The sequence below is a fragment of the Festucalex cinctus genome, chromosome 1, assembly GCF_051991245.1.
Source record: "Festucalex cinctus isolate MCC-2025b chromosome 1, RoL_Fcin_1.0, whole genome shotgun sequence".
NCBI lineage: Eukaryota > Metazoa > Chordata > Actinopteri > Syngnathiformes > Syngnathidae > Festucalex > Festucalex cinctus.
Genome location: NC_135411.1, coordinates 5,780,775 through 5,799,987, shown reverse-complemented (window position 1 = coordinate 5,799,987; position 19,213 = coordinate 5,780,775). Strand labels below are relative to the sequence as shown.

Sequence of the window (19,213 nt, the reverse complement as noted above, 5' to 3'; positions counted from 1 at the left end):
CCCCCCTGCCTCACCCACCCTCCAAACCTATCCAATGATATTGGCCACATATTGTTCTAAAGACATTAAAAAATACTGCAGACTAAACGTAAATTATCACAATGAAGACTCACTCTGAATGTAATGGGTTCGAAAGTAAAACGTTCGTCTTTAAAACCTGTCGAATTAAAAATGGTTTCTTTGTCATGCATCAAGAATTTAAGATTTTTTTTAAATGACGTATCATGTTTTTACGAACGCGCACTATCGCACAGGCATATAAATATGGAGTTAAATATGGTGCAAAAGTAACTTGTAAAAATATTTTTGTACATGTAGAAAAAAGCATACATTTGCATCTGTAAAAGGCATGATTTGTCCCTGTAAAAAAAAATTTTACCTGTAAAAAAAAAATTGTACCTGTAAAATAGAAAATGTGTACTTAAAAAACATTTGAACGTAAAGAAAAAAAAATTGTGCATAAAAAAAATTGTACGTATAAAAAAAATGTGTACCTGTAGAAAGAAGTGTCACTTTGTATCTGTAAAAATCAAGATTTGTACCTGTAGAAATGACAACTTGTAGTCTAAGAAGTCGCCACTAGGAGTCACAAGCGTTTTTTCTGCTGCTGTCCAGTCACGTGACTTTTGCTCCAAATCTGACGCTGAGAATGCAGCAGAACGATTCGTACTCGTAGAGCTCCGTGATTTGTACGTCTTTGGAAGGGGGCGGGCTCTGGAGGATTTGGGAGTGGGCTGAAGCTCAACCTCATTGGTTCAGCGAACGACAGTGGGTTGATCTCAAAAGAGGTCACGTTATTGTGTGAAGGCTGGAGGCCTTCACACATATGTTATTCGACACCATTCCCGTTATTCTTATTCTTATATTTTATTCCTCGCACTTTTTTGTCCAGTTTCTTATTCCACATTTTTCACCCGATTCACTCCATTCCAATTTCAAACGATTCAAAATATTCGCGCCTACAGCGCTTCCATTTTTCTTATTCCCACGATTCACATGTTACCCGCAATTCCCAATTTCGTACCCGATTTTTCCCCATGTATTCTTAATGGGAGATTCAAAATTTCACATTTCCTTCCACATTTTTCATCCGATTGACTTCGTTCCAACTTCAATATGTTCCATCATGAGCTCTTCCAGCTTTTCAGTTCCAAAATTCACGCCTTACCCACAATTCACGATTTCCTACCCGAATATTTCCCACATTCTACATTTTTCATTTCCTTCCACATTATTCATCCGATTGACTTCGTTCCAACTTCAATATATTCCAGCAATTCAAGCCATGAGCTCTTCCAGCTTTTCAGTTCCAAAATTCATGCCTTACCCACAATTCCCGATTTCGTACCCGAATATTTGCCACATTCTACATTTCACATTTACTTCGACATTTTTCAACCGATTGACGTGGTTTCAACTTCAATATATTCCACCAATTCAAGCCATGAGCTCTTCCAGTTTTTCAGGTCCAAAATTCACGCCTTACCCACAATTCCCAATTTCGTACCCAAATATAGGTCGCTTGCACATGTCGTCACTTCCGCCTCGGATTTCTCGTAGTCGCCATGCTGGGTGGCCTCCATTTACGTAGCGATTCGGTCTAACACGTATCTATCACGTTTGTTTTCTGCGTTTAAAATGGTACATTGTTGCTGCATCGTTGGCTGTTCGAACAAAGCCAAGGGGGAAAATGGTCGGTCTTTTTTCCGAATTCCGAAAATAACTAGGAAGCAGGGCCTGGAGACAGAGGAGTGCGGACTCCGGAGGGAAGTCGTTACTTTGGGCTCGTGTGTGCAGCGATCACTTTGTGAGCGGTAAGCTTGTTTACCTTTATTTAATTTAATGCATAAGGATTAATAACGTTTCGACCGCCCATATATGGGCAAGTTGCTTATGTTTTGGATTCATGAGCAAGCAAGTTCGGTAGTACAAGCTGGCTAGCGGACGTTAGCCGAAAGCTAACATCGAACATTTTCACCCAAGTAGTGCCAGTGCAAAGTGTTTACTGCTGAAATTGGATTGATTAGTCTTGGGCTCTTAATGCCGATAACATGTTTTTTGGTGGCAAAATGTAAACTTGGAAAAAAGAGACAGAAGGGGGTGATGCAAGTAAACAGACCCCGGTAGCCTACACATCATGCTAAAGAACTTATTCGGTAGCCTACACATCATGCTAAAGAACTTATTCACGGCCACCCTACTGCGGTAAAATAACCAGTCTTTCCATATTTTATTTGTTTATATATTTGTTTATTTTAACAGGTCGCCCTGCGCCCGTTTTTCTGTCCAATCATCCCGACTGGGCTCCAACATTAAAGTTGGGTCCCAAGTTACAACATCTATGTCTCAGCCCAGTCGGTGCCAAGATATGAACGTGCACAGGAGAGACAAGCAAAGAAAAGACGACTCGGAAGTGGCAGAGAGTTTGTTGCAGTTATGCAGCCAGATGGCTCCAGTAACCTGTACCCTCAAGTACTGCTGACATCATTGACACTGGTATGCCACTCAGAATTCATTACATGATATATTGTATGCATGAGTGAATGTATGTGTTTATGTTTGTGTGTGTACACGCACCTTATATTTTAGAGACATTTGGAAGTGTTTATAGAAACAAGTATTTGCCTGTAGCAATGTTCATACATTAAAAAATGCAACAAAATGTGTACATTTCTTTTACACTGACAAAAAAACTATACTACTGTACTATATTAAACCTATTACTGGTATGTATTTTTTTGTGATCTTTTTTTTTATTATTTATTATTTCTTTAGGGATCTCATGCCACACCGACTTGATTGCCAATGACATGGAAACGAAGGCGAGCATTGAAGGAGGACAACATGCGACTGTTTGTTTGGCGCTAATAAAGGCAGCGAATATACAAATTCTATTGTTGGGTTTGTTTACAAAGCTATACATAATACAAATGACAGGATTTGACTCAATATGGCAATATGGTCCCTCTTAAAGTAATGGCATAAATCTCTATTATTTCTAAAAGCACAAAAAATGAAGTGAATAATGATTAGATGTAATTTCAGGGATAAAATTGAACTGTTAATTAATGCAGTTTATTTTAGCACAGGTGCCTACCATCCTGAGATATTTACATTAAAATTCCTTACTGCTTATCCTCACGAGGGTTGATAATTTGTGTCAAAATATTAGGCCATTATTTTAAGAGTATGACGGTATGATGTAATGTTGATGGGGTATGCAATGACTTTCATTATGCTATGTACAGAGGAAAAAGTTGCTCTCTTTTAAATTTGTTTAATGTAAGACAAGTACCAGTACTGTTACAGTTTTCCCAATAATCCTTGTTTCACACTTGTCACAAAACCACTGTCCACTGTGCCAATCTAGACTTCCAAAAGGCAGTCTAGATTGGCACACTTCAAGTGATATCATTTGATTTTACAATGTGCTGCAGCACAAAAAAACTACTTTACTCCGCATCTTTGAAGTACATGAGCAAGTGGTAGGTGACAGCGGCTGAGCAGGAACACTGGAAGTCCACTGCTGATCTAGTAACTGCTCTCCCGAGCAGTTCAGGTAAGGAGGGGATTTTGGAAAAAAAAAACTGGCTTTTCCAGCTGGCCAAAACGAGCGATCTGGGTGGACTCGCTCAATCACACTTTGTCCACACCACAAAGTCGCAGAAGTCCGTCCAGTTAAACTCATCTGTGCCTGAACCTGAAAATATTACAAACATTGTAATGAAAATATGAAACATAGAATTAAATAATAAACTACAAAAAGTAAAGCCATACATACCTGGTAATAATATTGGTGTTGTCGTGACAAGTGATGGGAATTGTTGCCATCCGGCACCAGACAGAAATTGGGTGTTGTGACAGCCTCCTTAACCGTGAGATCATAAGAAAAGCTGTCAGTATGCTCAGTAGTTACCATGAACACGTTTTATTGTACTGGAAACTGAAACTAAAAATACGTCCTCTGAGAGTGGTTAACCTTAACCATTTAGCATAAGTTGATTAAGTAACATGTAACTAGTGAAAGGGTAGCATTAAATTTAATTAAGCCACGGGGAGGCTGTGCAGTTACTTTTTATTCTTATACGCTCTGCCATATTTGCCTGTTATAAAATTATTAGAAAAACCACATCAGGTAAACCCAGCTGTGCATGTAAACACAATGATAACAGGAAGCCTGAGAACAAATCAACATTATTGTGTGCAGAATTACCAACACCATGTGGTTTACTTACGTGCAACAGCAACCGTTTCTTCTGATGCGATGTTAAAAGTTTACACTCTGTATCCACCCGCTTACAAAATAATTGTAAGCCTCCAGGGATTTGTTGGCGTGTTATGGAGCATGTTGTCAACACGAGGTAGTGAAAGATGTCCAGAGATGTCACATTTGGCCAGCAAGCTTTCTCCGTCAAAAAAAATTCACCCTTGGTCAGGACGTAATTAGGATCAATCCCGCCACACAGAGACACCTTCTGCCTGTATCGTTGTTTTTGATCTTCCGGTAAATCGTGAAAATACTGCGAAAATTACATCAGGTTGATGAGCTCTACCGTGTAACTCACGAGTGTACCTTGTGAACCGGCGGACACCCAAGATGGCGCCCGAAGAAAAAACTCCCATGATGCATTACGATGTGCAAGCGACCTATTTCCCACATTCTACATTTTCCATTTACTTCCACATTATTTATCCGATTGACTTCGTTCCAACTTAAATATATTCCACCATTTCACGTCATGAGCTCTTCCATCTTACCACCTAACTTAACACGCATGGCGGCCATTTTCCAACTTACCATGCACGGCGGCCATTTTAGACAAATGATATGCCCAGGTTTCTCGCCAACCTGGCCTCCCACGGCAGTGGCCATTTTGGCCAATTGATTAGGTATGCGTGTGATTCTTGCCAGGATATTCCCTGACCTGAACAGGAAGTGACCAATATCAACAGGAAGTGACCTCATATCAACAGCAAGTGACTTAATTTCAACAGGAAGTGACTTAATTTCAACAGGAAGTGACTTAAAATCAACAGTAAGTGACCTGATTTTAACAGGAAGTGACCTCATATCAACAGGAAGTGACTTAAAATCAACAGGAAGTGACCCAATTTCAACAGGAAGTGACTTAATTTCAACAGGAAGTGACTTAATTTCAACAGGAAGTGACCTAAAATCATCAGGAAGTGACCTGTTTTTAAGAGGAAGTGACCCGATTTACACAGGAAGTGACCCAATTTTGACCTGATATCAACAGGAAGTAACCTAAAATCAACAGGAAGTGACACAACTTCAATAGGAAGTGACCCGATTTCAACAGGAAGTGACCCGATTTCAACAGGAAGTGGCCTGAAATCAACAGGAAGTGAGCATGCTAGTGTTAAGTTAGCATGCTAATGCTAGCTAATGCTAAAGCTAGCTGGACATGCTAATGCTATTGCTAGCTTAGCATGCTAATGCTAATGTTAGCTCAGCATGCTAATGCTAAGTTAGCATGCTAATGCAAGCTTAGCATATGAGTGCTAATGTTAGCTTAGCATACTAACGTTAATGTTAGCTTAGCATGCTAATGCTAATGTTAGCTGAGCATGTTAATGCTAATGTTAGCTTAGCATGCTAATGCTAAGCTAGCATGCTAGTGTTAATGTTAGCTTAGCATGCTAATGCTAATGGTAGCTTAGCATGCTAATGTTAATGTTAGCTTAGCATGCTAATGCTAAGCTAGCATGCTAATGCTAATATTAGCTTAGCATGCTAATGCTAATGCTAAGTGAGCATGCTAATGCTAGCTTAGCATGCTAATGCTAAGCTAGCATGCTAATGCTAATGTTAGCTTAGCATGCCAATGCTAAGTTAGCATGCCAATGCTAATGTTAGCATGCTAACATTAGAATTAAACGTTAGAATTTAAACCATTCCAACTTCAGCATGTTAAGCTCATTCCATGTCTTTCAGTATCATTCAACATCATTCAACATCATTCAAAACCATTCAATATCATTCAATATCTTTCAATATCATTCATCATCATTCAACATTATTCCAAATCATTCCACAGGTATTCATTCAGCTCTCCAGCCTTCACACGCCATTTCCCCAGAAATGGCATTTCTAGTTCTCATTAGCATGCACGAGGTCTCAAACAAACAGAGTAGCAACACCAGTGTATGGTCATTTTGGAAGAAGAGGACGTCGCAGGCGTGAAAATGTCAACATGCTTCAATATACCAACACAGTGTGGAGCAGTTTGGTTGACCTCAGTTTGGTTGGCAGAGACCTCAAAGTGGGCAAAATGAAAGCCGTTTTCGTAGGAAGGTAAGATTTATTGCTTGTAATCCGGTGCTGGCTCGTGTAGTCCACATGTCAAATTTCTTACTCTGTTAGCGGTCATTGAATGCAACATTCTCGAGCCACTACACTCTCATAGATACCGACTGGCTGTATTGCTGAACGTTTATTAGTGTGTAGATGCAAACGGTGAGTTAAATCACCCATAATGTCCGTCCAAAGTTTGTTGTATAGCATATAGTATAGCATACATGTATGCCCGTGCGTGATGTCACATCAGCCAGTGTTAGTTAGTGGTTTGGGCTAGCATGCTTCAAATGAATATGGATTGTTTAATTTGTGTTTGGTTGTTTAATTTCTGAATGCGGCATGAATTGCTGGAATACATTGAAGTTGGAATGATGTGAATCGGATGAATAATGTGGAAGTCAATGGAAAATGTAGAATGTGGGAAATAATCGGGTACGAAATCGGGAATTGTGGGTAAGGTGTGAATTTTGAACCTGAAAAGCTGGAATAGCTCATGGCACCAATTGCTGGAATATATTGAAGCTGGAATGATGTGAATCGGGTGAAAAATGTGGAAGTAAATGTGAAATGTAGAATCTCCCATTAAGAATCATGGGGAAAAATCGGGTATGAAATCGGGAATTGTGGGTAAGGCGTGAATCGTAGGAATAATAAAAATACAAGCATGCGTCGCGTGAATTTTTGGAATAGTTTGAAACTGGAATGGAGTTAATCGGGTGAAAAATGTGGAAGTAGATGCGGGACAAAAAAAGTGGGAGGAATAAGTTTACGTAAAAATAATAATAAAGGCCTCCAGCCTTCACACAACTAGAGGCAATATTTTCCTGTTGAGGAGTTTCAAAACTTGAAACTTTCGTATGAAGGGACGTTCGTAAGTAGAGGTACCACTGTATCGTCAAAAATATCGTCACCGCAAATTTCTTTGAAATATCGTGATATAAATTTAAAGCCATATCACCCACTCCCACTGGACATGCAGCTGAAACGGGTAGCCTTCAAGACAATGTTTGATTTTAAGGTTACATAGCATATCCTACTAATTAAGAGCTGCTGCTTTTACACCAACAAGTCCAGTTTCTTTGAGTTCTGGGTAAAGGGACTTCTTGGTTTAAAAGTTCAGCAGGGAGTGTTTCCGCAGCGTCTGTAACGCGCGGAGGCTGATTTGCCATGGACAGTGTAGCGGGCCAGCAAAACAAAAAGGCAGAGCAACTTCAGTCCACAAAGTCAACATTTATTCTAAACAACACAAAGAGAGAGCGGGCTCGACGCCACCGCGCATTATAATTTCCATTCAGGGCAATACAAAAAAAAACAAAAAACTATTGCTCGCCAAAAGGGAAAAAAAATCTAGTTCTACACAAAAACAAAGAAGCACCACGTGGCGCGGTGCCACACTGCCTGGTGAGAAAAAGGCTGACCACAGCCGTAAACAGCTTAAGAAGCAACTGACCATACCAAATAGCATCTCTACATAGAACACAATTATGGATGGTACGCACAAAAGGCAAACACCGTATACATCAAAAATCAACATATAATCAATTGTAAAAATGAACATGTACAGTGGATTTTTTTTTTTTTTTTAGCCAGGTCGGGGTCAGACCCGGGCGGGAGACCCCGGGGAACAGTGTCCGCCTCACAATCAGAGTCAATGTCCGTTGAGCCAAAGGGAAATGGCTCAAGTTCAGCATCAGCATCTCCTAATGGGGCCTGAGGGGCGGAAAAGTCCGTGTCCGAGATCCCAGAGGTCCCCCTCTCAGCAGGAGAGGAAACCAATTGTCTCTTGGCAGTGAGAGAATCCCAAGTATGGAACGGCTGCATATTCACAATATGATAAACACCAGCATCAGCACCAGAGTCCACCCAAGCGAGTCTGTAGTTCACATCACTGAGTCGTTCGGACACACACAGTGGTCCCTCAAATAGGGGAGCAAGTTGAGCTGTAAAATTAAGAGTGAGCATCTGACCTGGGCTGTGTTTTCACTCGAACAAAGTCACCGACACGGAAGGAGTCATGTCGACGTCTCAAGTCATAATAGCGGTTATCTTTGATAAATGTTCAACTTGGCAAACTGCGCAATAAAAGGGAGAATTTGAGAGGAGGGCAAATACTTTTTCACAACACTGTACACGGCAAGAGATATCCGACATGATTTGAGGTTATTGTCGCAGCCGCTGACACTTGGAACTGGAGCAAAATTGATTAATCTGAATGCCGTGTTTCGACGAGTGGAGGCACATACAACATATTAAGAACATTTTGGGGTTGACTTCCCCTTTAAATTTTGTTGCTGTTAAATTTTGAGTTCTGGGGGCTCCATGCAAGATATCACCTCGTTGGGTCTCAATGTGCATGAGAAAGTTCCGAGATCAGCGAAGGACTACAACGGGAGGAGTTGATTCATGATGTCCCTCAAAATAATGAAAATTCATTTTGATTTTGTATTTCATGTTTCTTTGCATTTTTGTCTGATATTCCTCTTTAGCATTTCAAAATCAGCTTCGATCACTTTTTTCTTCCCTCTCTATTTTATTCCAAATCATTTACACTTTTACATCATAGCACAGCCTCACTCCCTTTATTTTTATTTTTAAGCTTCAAAGATCGCTGCTATTGTCACCAGCACACTCGTGTCTCTCAGCAAGCTTTTTACAAGAGAATCTTTTAGCACAAATACTGCAACTGAACGGTCCCTTCACAGGTTGTCTTCTTTTGGCTTGTTAAATGTGACTGCTGAGAGAAGCTTTTGCCACAGTCTGGGCAGGCGAAAGGTTTTTCTCCAGTGTGTGTTCTTGTATGGATTCTTAAAGGAACTTTATGAGAAAAGCTTCGTCCTCAGTCTGAGCAGGAAAAAGGTTTCTCTCCAGTGTGTGTTTTTAAACTTCCCTTTTGAGAGAAGCATTTGCCACAGTCTTGGCAGGCGAAAGGTTTTTCTCCAGTGTGTGTTCTTGTGTGTGTTTTTAAACTTCTCCTATCAGTGAATCTTTTGCCACAGTCTGGGCAGGCGAAAGGTTTTTCTCCGGTGTGTGTTCTTGTGTGTGTTTTTAAACTTCCCTTATCAGAGAATCTTTTGCCACAGTCTGGGCAGGCAAAAGGTTTTTCTCCAGTGTGTGTTCTTGTGTGTGTTTTTAAATTTCCCTTATCAGAGAATCTTTTGCCACAGTCTGGGCAGGAAAAAGGTTTTTCTCCAGTGTGTGTTCTTGTGTGGCATGTTAAACGTGACTGCTGAGAGAAACTTTGGCCACAGTCTGGGCAGGCAAAAGGTTTTTCTCCAGTGTGTGTTCTTGTGTGTGTTTTTAAACTTCCCTTCTCAGAGAATCTTTTGCCACAGTCTGGGCAGGCGAAAGGTTTTTCTCCAGTGTGTGTTCTTGTGTGTGTTTTTAAACTTCTCTTATCAGAGAATCTTTTGCCACAGTCTGGGCAGGCGAAAGGTTTTTCTCCAGTGTGTGTTCTTTTGTGTATTTTCAAACTTCCCTTAACAGAGAAGCTTTTGCCACAGTCTGAGCAGGCAAAAGGTTTTTCTCCAGTGTGTGTTCTTGTGTGTTTTTTTAAACTTCCCTTATCAGAGAATCTTTTGCCACAGTCTGGGCAGGCAAAAGGTTTCTCTCCAGTGTGTGTTCTTGTGTGTTTTTTTAAATTTCCCTTATCAGAGAATCTTTTGCCACAGTCTGGGCAGGCAAAAGGTTTCTCTCCAGTGTGTGTTCTTGTGTGTTTTTTTAAACTTCCCTTATCAGAGAATCTTTTGCCACAGTCTGAGCAGGCAAAAGGTTTTTCTCTAGTGTGTGTTCTTGTGTGGCTTGTTAAATGTGACTGCTGAGAGAAACTTTGGCCACAGTCTGGGCAGGCAAAAGGTTTCTCTCCAGTGTGCGTTCCTGTGTGTTCTTTTAAACTTCTCTTATCAGAAAAGCTTTGGCCACAGTCTGGGCAGGCAAAAGGTTTTTCTCCACTGTGTGTTCTTGTGTGGCTTGTTAAATGTGACTGCTGAGAGAAACTTTTGCCACAGTCTGGGCAGGCAAAAGGTTTTTCTCCAGTGTGTTTTCTCAAGTGAACATTCAAATACCCTTTTGAACTAAATGTTTTCCCACACTGAGAACATTTGCAGCGGTTGTTGTCAGCATGGTTACGTTTAGCGTATTCATCGTCGTTGTCAGTGTCAGCAGACTGTGACCATGTGTCATCACTTTGTGCTTGTGGTGGTCCCCACTGGTCTGCATCACCTTCTGTCTTCATGTGTTGAGTTGAGCTGCTGCTTGGAGGCTCCGCCCCTCTGTCGTCCTCATGCTCACCGTTATCGTCACTCTTTAAAGCAACAAAGGTCAGTGGTGACTTGGTGACATCATCCTCAACCTCCTCTTCTTTGACACGAAGGGGCTCTTTCTCCTCTTTAATGTAAGCATGCTCTCCCTCCTCCTTTTTAACATGAGGAGACTTCAGTTCCTGCTTCTCAGGACCAAGATATTTTTCACCATCATCTGCAAGACACAAGAAGACAAATACACATTTGGTTCAGTTAAGTCAAATCTAAAGCGCGACTTGACGTGTATTGTTTCTACAGTGGCACCTTGACTTGGGCACAGCTGCTGAGGAATGTGTAGCAATTGTGCAGTCTGTTTGTTAGCAGCTAGCAAGCTAAGATAGCTTAAGCAAGACGAGTATATGCCGACACAAACGATTTACTGAATGACAATTTACACCACGAAAGTAGTGATCGACGTACTGTTTCAGCCAAAAACAAAATACCTTAAGCTTCCACTTTCACTTTGCCCTCCATTTTTTTGTAGCTAGCGGCTCCAAATGAGGGGGTAATATTGTTGTGGGGTAATATTGAGCAATAACATTGATATGTACAATATTAAGTTAATTTAAAATGAAGGAAAGGTTGAAATAGAGAAAAAAAGAAACGTGTGTCATCGAGCAGACATGCGACTTTGAGCCAATACTAATTTGGGGTCAATAGGTCAAATGATCTAAAAAACATTAAGCAAAAATGCTAATATTTATAGGAAAACAATGTTAAAAATACATAGAGGCCGAAAATGAAAAAATAAGAAGTGTTTTCTATCAGACATGCCACGATGATGCAGCACTGATTTGGGGTCAATAGGTCACATGACCCGGAAGATATTGAGCTCAAAAGCTAATATTTACAGAAATAATTAATTAAAAATAAGTGCAGGCCTAAAATGAAAAAGTAAAAGGTGAGCATCATCTATCAGACATGCCACTATGATGCAGCATGCATTTGTGGTCAACAAGTCACATGACCTGGAAGCTATTGAGCTAAATTGATATTTATAGAAAACAAATATAAGAGGAGATCTCAACTGAAAAAAATAAAAGGTGTGCATCATCTATCAGACATGCCACTATGATGCAGCACTGATTTGGGATCAATAGATCACATGACCTGGAAGCTATTGCGCTCAAGTGCTAAATTTTACAGAAAAAAAAATCATTCAAAATGAGTGAAGATTTCAACTGAAAAATTGAGAGGTGTGCATCATCTATATTTAGATCATATTTTGAGTGCATGGTACTTCCTGACCAATAGTAACAGAAATGTTCTTATAATAAATAATTATAATACATTTTAATGGCACAGATTATCTACAACGGGCGATGATTCCCTATTCTTTACTACTGGCATAACTGCACACAAGATGACAAAAATTTTGCCTTGGTCTCTTTCTTTTTACAGATGCAATGTGGCACATGTGACAGGTTTGGATGTAGACAAAAACCAATTAAAAAGAGCAAGGGCAGCAAAACTGTGGCAGTGTGCCCTTTGTAAATAATTATTGGTTCATTGTGCACCAATATGCCCTGTGAAGGCTGGCAACCAGTTCGGGGTGTACCCCGCCGACTGCCCGAAGCCAGCAAGGATAGGCTCCAGCACCCCCGCGAACCTTGTGAGGAGCAAGCAATAAAAAAAAATGGATGGATTGATGGATGATGGATGTGCACCAATAAACCTGTGCTATGTAGTTTTTCTTTTCTTTTTCTTTTATTAATACAGGAGCGGCCAAAAGGAGCTCAGCTATCTGGGACGACTCAGAGTCGAGCCACTGCTCCTCCGTATTGGGAGGAGACAGCTGAGGGGGCTCGGGCATCTGGCTCGGACGCCTATTGGACGCCTCCCTGGAGAGGTGTTCCGCGCATGTCCCAACAGCGGGAAGGCCATGGAGACGAACCAGGACACACTGAAGACACGATTATGTCTCTCGGCTGGCCTGTGAACACCCAGGAATCCCACCGGAGGAGCTAGAAGTGGCTGGGGAGAGGGAAGTCTGGGTTTCACTGTTAAACCTGCTGCCCTGGAGACCCAAGTCCGGATATGTGGTAGAAGATGGATGGATGGATGGATGGATGGATGGATGGATATTATTAGTTATGATGATGTCCTCATTGGTTGCTATATTTAAAATGGAGGAAAACCGAATGGATAGGACGACAGAGAGGCGCAGGCTCTTCTACAGATTTGAGAGACTTTGAATCAGCGTCACCCAAGCCATGGGTGTCAACCGCATCATCCCTCATCCTAAGGTAGTCTTCCATCCGTAGGGCGAATATACACTTTATTGCTAAAAGTATCCACTCAAGTGAGATCCCATTCCTAATCCATCATTATAACAGCTTCAGATTAGGTTAGGAATCAAGCCTTGTTGCATGAACTGATCAAGCCCACTCAGATGATAGGAAAATGTCTTGTAAGACAAACAGCAGTCCAGCTGCGATTGATTCAGTTCCCTGTGAATGAAATGACCTGGATGAATGGGAAGATCCGCAAGCAACCCTCAACAGTAAAATGTCTTCCATGTCTTCCAGTTCAACCCAAAGACGTTTCACAACGATATCGCCCTGGTGGAGTTGACATCTCCGGTGGTTCTGTCTGACCGTGTCACCCCCGTGTGTCTGCCCTCTGGGATAGAGCCCCCTACTGGAAACTTGGGTGGGATTAGATGGAACAGTCCTTAAATGGTTCAGGTCCTATTTGGAGGAAAGGAGTTACTTTGTGACTATTGGAAATTTTCAATCTGATCGAAAGGCCATGACATGTGGGGTTCCTCAAGGGTCAGTCCTTGGACCCCTGTTGTTCAGTCTGTATATGTTACCTTTGGGTCAAATGCTTCAGAACGCCGATGTTGACTATCATAGTTATGCAAATGACACACAATTGTATTTATCAATGTCCCCAAATGACAGCAGTTCTATTAACGTATTGTGTCATTCTCTAGAGCAAATTAACAACTGGATGAACCAAAATTTCCTTCAGCTGAACGAAAACAAAACGGAGCTCATTGTTTTCGGCAATAAAGAAAAGAGGATTGCTGTTAAAAAAAAAAAAAACAGCTTGAGTCACTGTCTTTAGAAACTAAAGACCAAGTTCGAAAAATCTTGGGGTGGAGTTTGCGAAATGTCAATTGCATGAGCATGAGAGACATCAACAACAGTAACTTACATCACTAAGTACCCAAAACTGGAGTTGTATATGATTACTTGCTGACATTGCAAAGACTAACTCATGTTTAAACACCTGCGTTGAAAACATGTATTTCTGTTCCTGTATGAAACCAAAGATTGTCTGGCTCTGATTCCATTTGGACATTTGTTGTAACAGTCAAGGCTACATGATAAGGCTGTATTGTGGCTACAATCTGCTGTCAATATGCAAAATGGAGTTGGTGGTCTGGTGCCTGGAGTGCGGCTGGTGTGGGCCGCTCTGCTGGGTGAGCTGGCCTTGGTCGCGCTCCTCAAACAACAACTACAAGTAGCAACAATGGTGCAAGCTGACCAGAATCGAGGCAAAATTGCTCAAAGCAATGGGTCGAATACAATCCAATCTGCTCTTCTGGATACCACAACATGTGTGAAAGCTGCTCCGAGGTCAGCAAAGACCCTACTGGTGAAAGAGAAGAATTGCGCTTCCGTTGGCTGCTCGCCTGGTGGGGCGGGCCTGCTGGTGGCGTCCGGGGACCGATTCACCAGTTCCAAATGAATGGGACTAGCCACAATCTACACACGGACATTCAAGATGAACTGAGGGAGCAGTGTCTGAGATAATATGGGATGGATGTATAAGAATATGAATCAATGACTATTCTAAACAATGTATATGACTGATGCGTTATAGTCATGGATCGATGGGGAAAGGTCTCGAATAAGTCATCGGCTTCTACCCGTCAGCCCTTCTTTCGGATGTCAATGTTGCAAATGATGTGATGTGATCAATGTAAGCTGTAATGTGGAAAAGGAAACAATAAATAAACTAAACTAAACACTCTTATCTCAACAGCGGGGATGACAGCCTTGGTACAGACACATTATACCACCTACGGCTTTTACCGATTTTCAAGGAATTTTTGTAAAGCTTGTTTATCCTGTGCGCGACACAATCCACAAGTAAACTTGAGCCCAAAACGCGGTCAGTTACCCCAAGCTACATATCTTTTTCAGAGGATACACATGCACTTCATTGAGCTAAACAAAAGTGAAGGAAAATAGTACTGTCTAGTAGTCATTATCAATGCTTTTTTCAAAACAGGTCGAAATCTTCCCGACCAATGGCGGAGCCAGAGGGGGGGCCGGGGTGGCACGTGCCCCTGCTGAAATGTGATTGGACCCAGCAGACGCCAAATGATTGACATATCACGGCACCGGCGCAGTGACGTCGCACGCCTTGCCGATGCAGCCTGCCAGCATTTTTTTCAAGCAGACGCCTACTAATTGTTATGCCCCTCCTGAACAGTGGCTGGCGCTACTTACGACAAAGCATTATAATCCACCTCACTAGGAGTGTGGAGAAGGAGAATCATCTGTTTTAAGGAGCAGTCTCCTGAGTACCGAGAATGCATGTTGGCGTTTGGCTATATCATGTTTGTTTGCCTGTGAGACGTGAGTGACTGTTTAAAATAACTTTTATGTTCAGATTATGGGTGTCAAAATTGTCGCGTTATTATCTCGTTAACTTAAAGTGCCTTCAACGGCACTGTTTTTTTTAACGCTCGATTAACGACCGCTCCTTATTTGGAAAGCCTCTACTCAGGGAATTCTAGTCACCATGCAGTAGAAACGTCCACGTCAAAACTACCCAATAGAAAAGCACTGGAGCTAAAATACAGTGTTTAAGGGGCAGAATATAGGTGGAGGAGCCATTTGGACTGTGTCTCACCACTACCACCCGTGCCTTGCTTTGAAAGAACGCACTCGGTTAGCCGTTGCGTTCGCACCGAGCACCAAGAGGCGTCCATGGGCACTCTGAAACCCCTGTGAGAGTAAAGAGCCGAATGGACGCCGTCTTGACAGTTGGAGTGAGCACAAGCCTATTTATCTTTAAATGTGAGGCGTATTTTATTCAGCATCTCCACAAAATATCTCATCAAGGTGAAAGTGAAACTACCGATGTGTTCGCTGTAACAGTAGAGCGGCCTCAGCTGCGTCTCGCATCCGAGAACTTAACAAAATAAAAGCGTCCGACGTCATAAAAAGGAGTCACTATAACACAATTTAGCAGTAATAAATTAAATGATACTACCTAATGTGTGGGGATTGGCGTCAAGTTGTATTTTACAATTTTAAAATGTGCAGAAACTCGCAAGTTACTTATTGTTTAAAATTACAGAGCTATTAATATGAAAAGAACACATCGGTCGTTTCTGGTTCCTATGCAGTAAAAATTCATCATTTTACAATGCACATCCTATTTCACTTAACAAAATAAAAGCCAAGCGCGAATGCATATATTTGTGGGGACTGTTGTATTTTACAGTTTTAAAAATGTGCATAATTTCACAAGTTACTTCATGTTAAAAATTAGGCAGCTCCTAATATGAAAAGAGAAATGCATTGAGCTTTCACTATTGTCTTACAAATGCAATTCTACCATGTTGTAGTGATAGAAAAATGACCAAAACAAATCAGTCACGCTTTGGTTTGGTTTTACAGTGCAGCACATATTTTATTTTTATTTTTTTTTTTAACTTTTTTTTCTTGAATTGTTATGAAATTACTCTATCAATGACTTTAAAAAAAACATATTGAAATTGTACATTTTATTGTAAATGTAGGTATAAATTGAGATATAAAATATGCAATTAATGTGTGATTAATAGTCAGTTAATTATTGAAGTAATGCGATTAATTATGATTACAAATTTTAATCCACTGACACCTCTAGTTCAGATAGATTGTTTTGGACGGACATCAATAAGCAACGTAGTTTTGTGCAAGCTAAAAATAATTATGTTGTTGTTGTTATGCAATACAATAGCACCCTCCAATGGTTGAACGTTCAAACAGACACTAACTGACGTTTGCATTTACAGGTAGAAGTGGAAGATTTATTAACATAATTATTAATTAATCACATTAATAAATTATGTGGTTGTAAATGAAGTAGTAGTTGGAGTAATAAATTTATTTTTCAGAGGGTGTGTGGAAAATGAAACGACAAGGAGAGTTTGGCACTTAGACAGGATCTTTAGTCATACTCTAATACAAATTTGCATTATGTTCGTATTATAATGTTGTGTTGATAAAAGTACTGTAATTGCATGAATACAGTATCTGCGTGTGCGTGCAAGTTCATTCAAGTTAAACAGTGCTGAATTATTATTTTTGTACATTTTATACATTCTTAATAACCGGCACATTATGTGAAAAAATCTCCCCTGTGCTTAATATGTACTTAAATATATTTGAACATCGATAGAGACTCTGATTGAAATTAATTTTCATGAAAACAAATTTGGCATCATCTTTGGATGAAGTATCCTTGGCCCCCCCCTGGCCCCCCTATTTATAAAAGTCTGGCTCCGCCACTGTTCCCGACTAAGTAGCCTGACGCACACGAGCAGTAGCTAAGGCACTATGCAAAGATCTCATACCACGACATGGTATCCTTGAAACCATTTACAGGGATAAAGGAACACATTTTGTGAACAAAATCATTGACAAAATAGGGCAAATGCTCCTCATTGCCTTAAAACGCCACAGTTCATATCATCCTCAGAGCGCAGGCCTGAAAAAAAAGTTTATTTTTCATGTTGCGGTCCCTTCAAACAAATTTGGCCTACCAAATTTACCATATTTTGACACCCTGAAAAGTCTGGCTCCGGTCAAATGCTTCGAGCCACTTCAACAAAATTACTTCAGATTGATTCAGTGCTTCAGAATGCTTTGGTTTCTCCATCACTAGTTTTTGGGGCTGTGTAGGATTCCATTCAACTACAAACACATGAATATTATTTTCACGATAGAAACAAGTTCGACTATACGAAGTAAGCAAGCTAAGAAATGTACAAACCTGCTCTGCGTAGCACAACACGAGGCTGCATGCAAACGTGGCCCAGCAGTTGAAGATGTTCCTCACTCTCTTCTTTTACTCCAAAAAGTTCCTCCTTGTCCTTCGGTGTCGTTCTTGCACACATGTTGGCACAATAACGCCCAAAATGTCACACTTAGTTGTCGGTGTGTCGCAATTACCAAGCACGTCTGGTTGTTAGCGGCTAGCAAACTAAGCTAAGCTAAGCTAACTAGGCCGCAAAGCTTCAACGCGCCCGAGACGACTTTATCTGGCCACAAAGTCTTAATATATGATGTTGCAGTCCTTCAAAGCAGTGATGAGCGTCCTGTGTGGAGGCTGCAGTCAGTTCAGCTGCTCAGCACCAAATCGAAAAGAAAGATTTTCCGGAGGGCGTCTGGCAAGAAAACGTACTTCGAAGTCAGGCAGGAGCACTGACCTGAATACATGACTGGATTATGGGCTGTGTCAAGACGCTATCGGTGACCCTGCACGATCGGTGACGCGCATGCGCAGAAGATCTCGCCATCTTGAATGGCTAACTACGGCAACTCACGAGAACCAAATACCTTTATATGCGTGCGCGATAATGCGAGTTTGTAATAAACACGATACAACATAGAGGAAAAAAACCCATATAGATTAATTATTGAGGCATTTAAAAGTAACTGAGTTATTTTTAATCCTATAAGATGAACATTTTACTTTTGACCTCATTTTATTATAGTGAGTCTGCATTGTTGTACTTTATAGTAAGTCTGCTGTGTGTGTGTTTTAAATGACCCCCCGCCTCACCCACCCTCCAAACCTATCCAATGATATTGGCCACATATTGTTCTAAAGACAATAAAAATACTGCAGACTAAAAATAATTATAACAATGAAGAATCACTAGGAATGTAATGGGGTCCAAAGTAAAACGTTTGTTGTTTAAACCCTGTAGAATTAAAATGGGTTCTTTTTAATGCATCAAGAATTTAAGAAATATTTTTTAAATGACGTATGATGTTTTTACGAACGCGCACTATCGCGCAGGCATATAAATGTCTTTTTTTTGAGTGGAGTTGCCGTAGTTGGCGAGCAAAGATGGCGGGATCTTCTGCGCATGCGCGTCACCGATCGTGCAGGGTCACCGATAGAGTCTTGACAGGCTGGACAGCCCGTGAAGTCACAGGGCGGCCATCTTGCTCCTCTCACATCGCGAGCAGACTGCTGTATAACTTATGTCGCTAACATTTTGTGGTGCTTAATTTGTTTGTATTGTATTTGATGTTGGTTATGTCGAATAAAAAAAAAAAACTTATGTCGCATTCGAGGATGGTCGGAAGTCGGATAAATCCGAGTTGTTTTTCCCCAGTTCCGACCTGAAAGCGTTCGAGGCAAAAGTAAACAACCAAAATGGCGGATAGTGAGAAAGTGTTTTTTATTTTGGTCCTCAAAACTCATTTTGACCTCCAGAAAACTCAGCTTTTTGCAATTTTGCTTAATATATAGTTGTAATCTTATTTCATAAGCATTCCATACAGTTAAGTAGTTGACCGTATCATTTCATGCAGGGAGATAGCGGCAATACTGTCACGTACGTTGCGTTACG

The 19,213-nt window shown here is 40.9% G+C and overlaps 1 protein-coding gene and 2 long non-coding RNA genes across 3 annotated transcripts; 1 reads left to right on the top strand and 2 right to left on the bottom strand.

Moving 5' to 3' along the window:
* The first annotated feature begins 1,535 nt into the window (after positions 1 to 1,535).
* Positions 1,536 to 2,889, top strand: LOC144013730 (uncharacterized). Its single transcript, XR_013282306.1, has 3 exons — positions 1,536 to 1,814; positions 2,263 to 2,496; positions 2,776 to 2,889. It is a non-coding gene; the product is annotated as an uncharacterized LOC144013730 (long non-coding RNA).
* A 152-nt stretch (positions 2,890 to 3,041) lies between these two features.
* Positions 3,042 to 4,654, bottom strand: LOC144013738 (uncharacterized). Its single transcript, XR_013282308.1, has 3 exons — positions 4,236 to 4,654; positions 3,782 to 3,868; positions 3,042 to 3,700 (listed from the first exon to the last, which is right to left on the bottom strand). It is a non-coding gene; the product is annotated as an uncharacterized LOC144013738 (long non-coding RNA).
* Positions 4,655 to 7,565: 2,911 nt separating this feature from the next.
* On the bottom strand, positions 7,566 to 18,055 carry LOC144013643 (uncharacterized). The gene is made up of 2 exons (XM_077512756.1): positions 17,623 to 18,055; positions 7,566 to 10,792 (listed from the first exon to the last, which is right to left on the bottom strand). Exons 1-2 carry the CDS (start codon positions 17,744 to 17,746, stop codon positions 9,156 to 9,158), a joined length of 1,761 nt encoding a protein of 586 aa, XP_077368882.1. The 5' UTR covers positions 17,747 to 18,055; the 3' UTR covers positions 7,566 to 9,155.
* Between the last annotated feature and the right edge of the window lie 1,158 nt (positions 18,056 to 19,213).

Bases quoted from the DNA above. Each gene is read 5' to 3' on its own strand.
- LOC144013643 (XM_077512756.1), bottom strand. From the start codon at position 17,746: ATGTGTGCAAGAACGACACCGAAGGACAAGGAGGAACTTTTTGGAGTA. The intron at 10,793-17,622 runs GTTTGTACATTT...TGTGTCTTGCAG, and splicing joins TGTTGTGCTACGCAGAGCAG to ATGATGGTGAAAAATATCTT.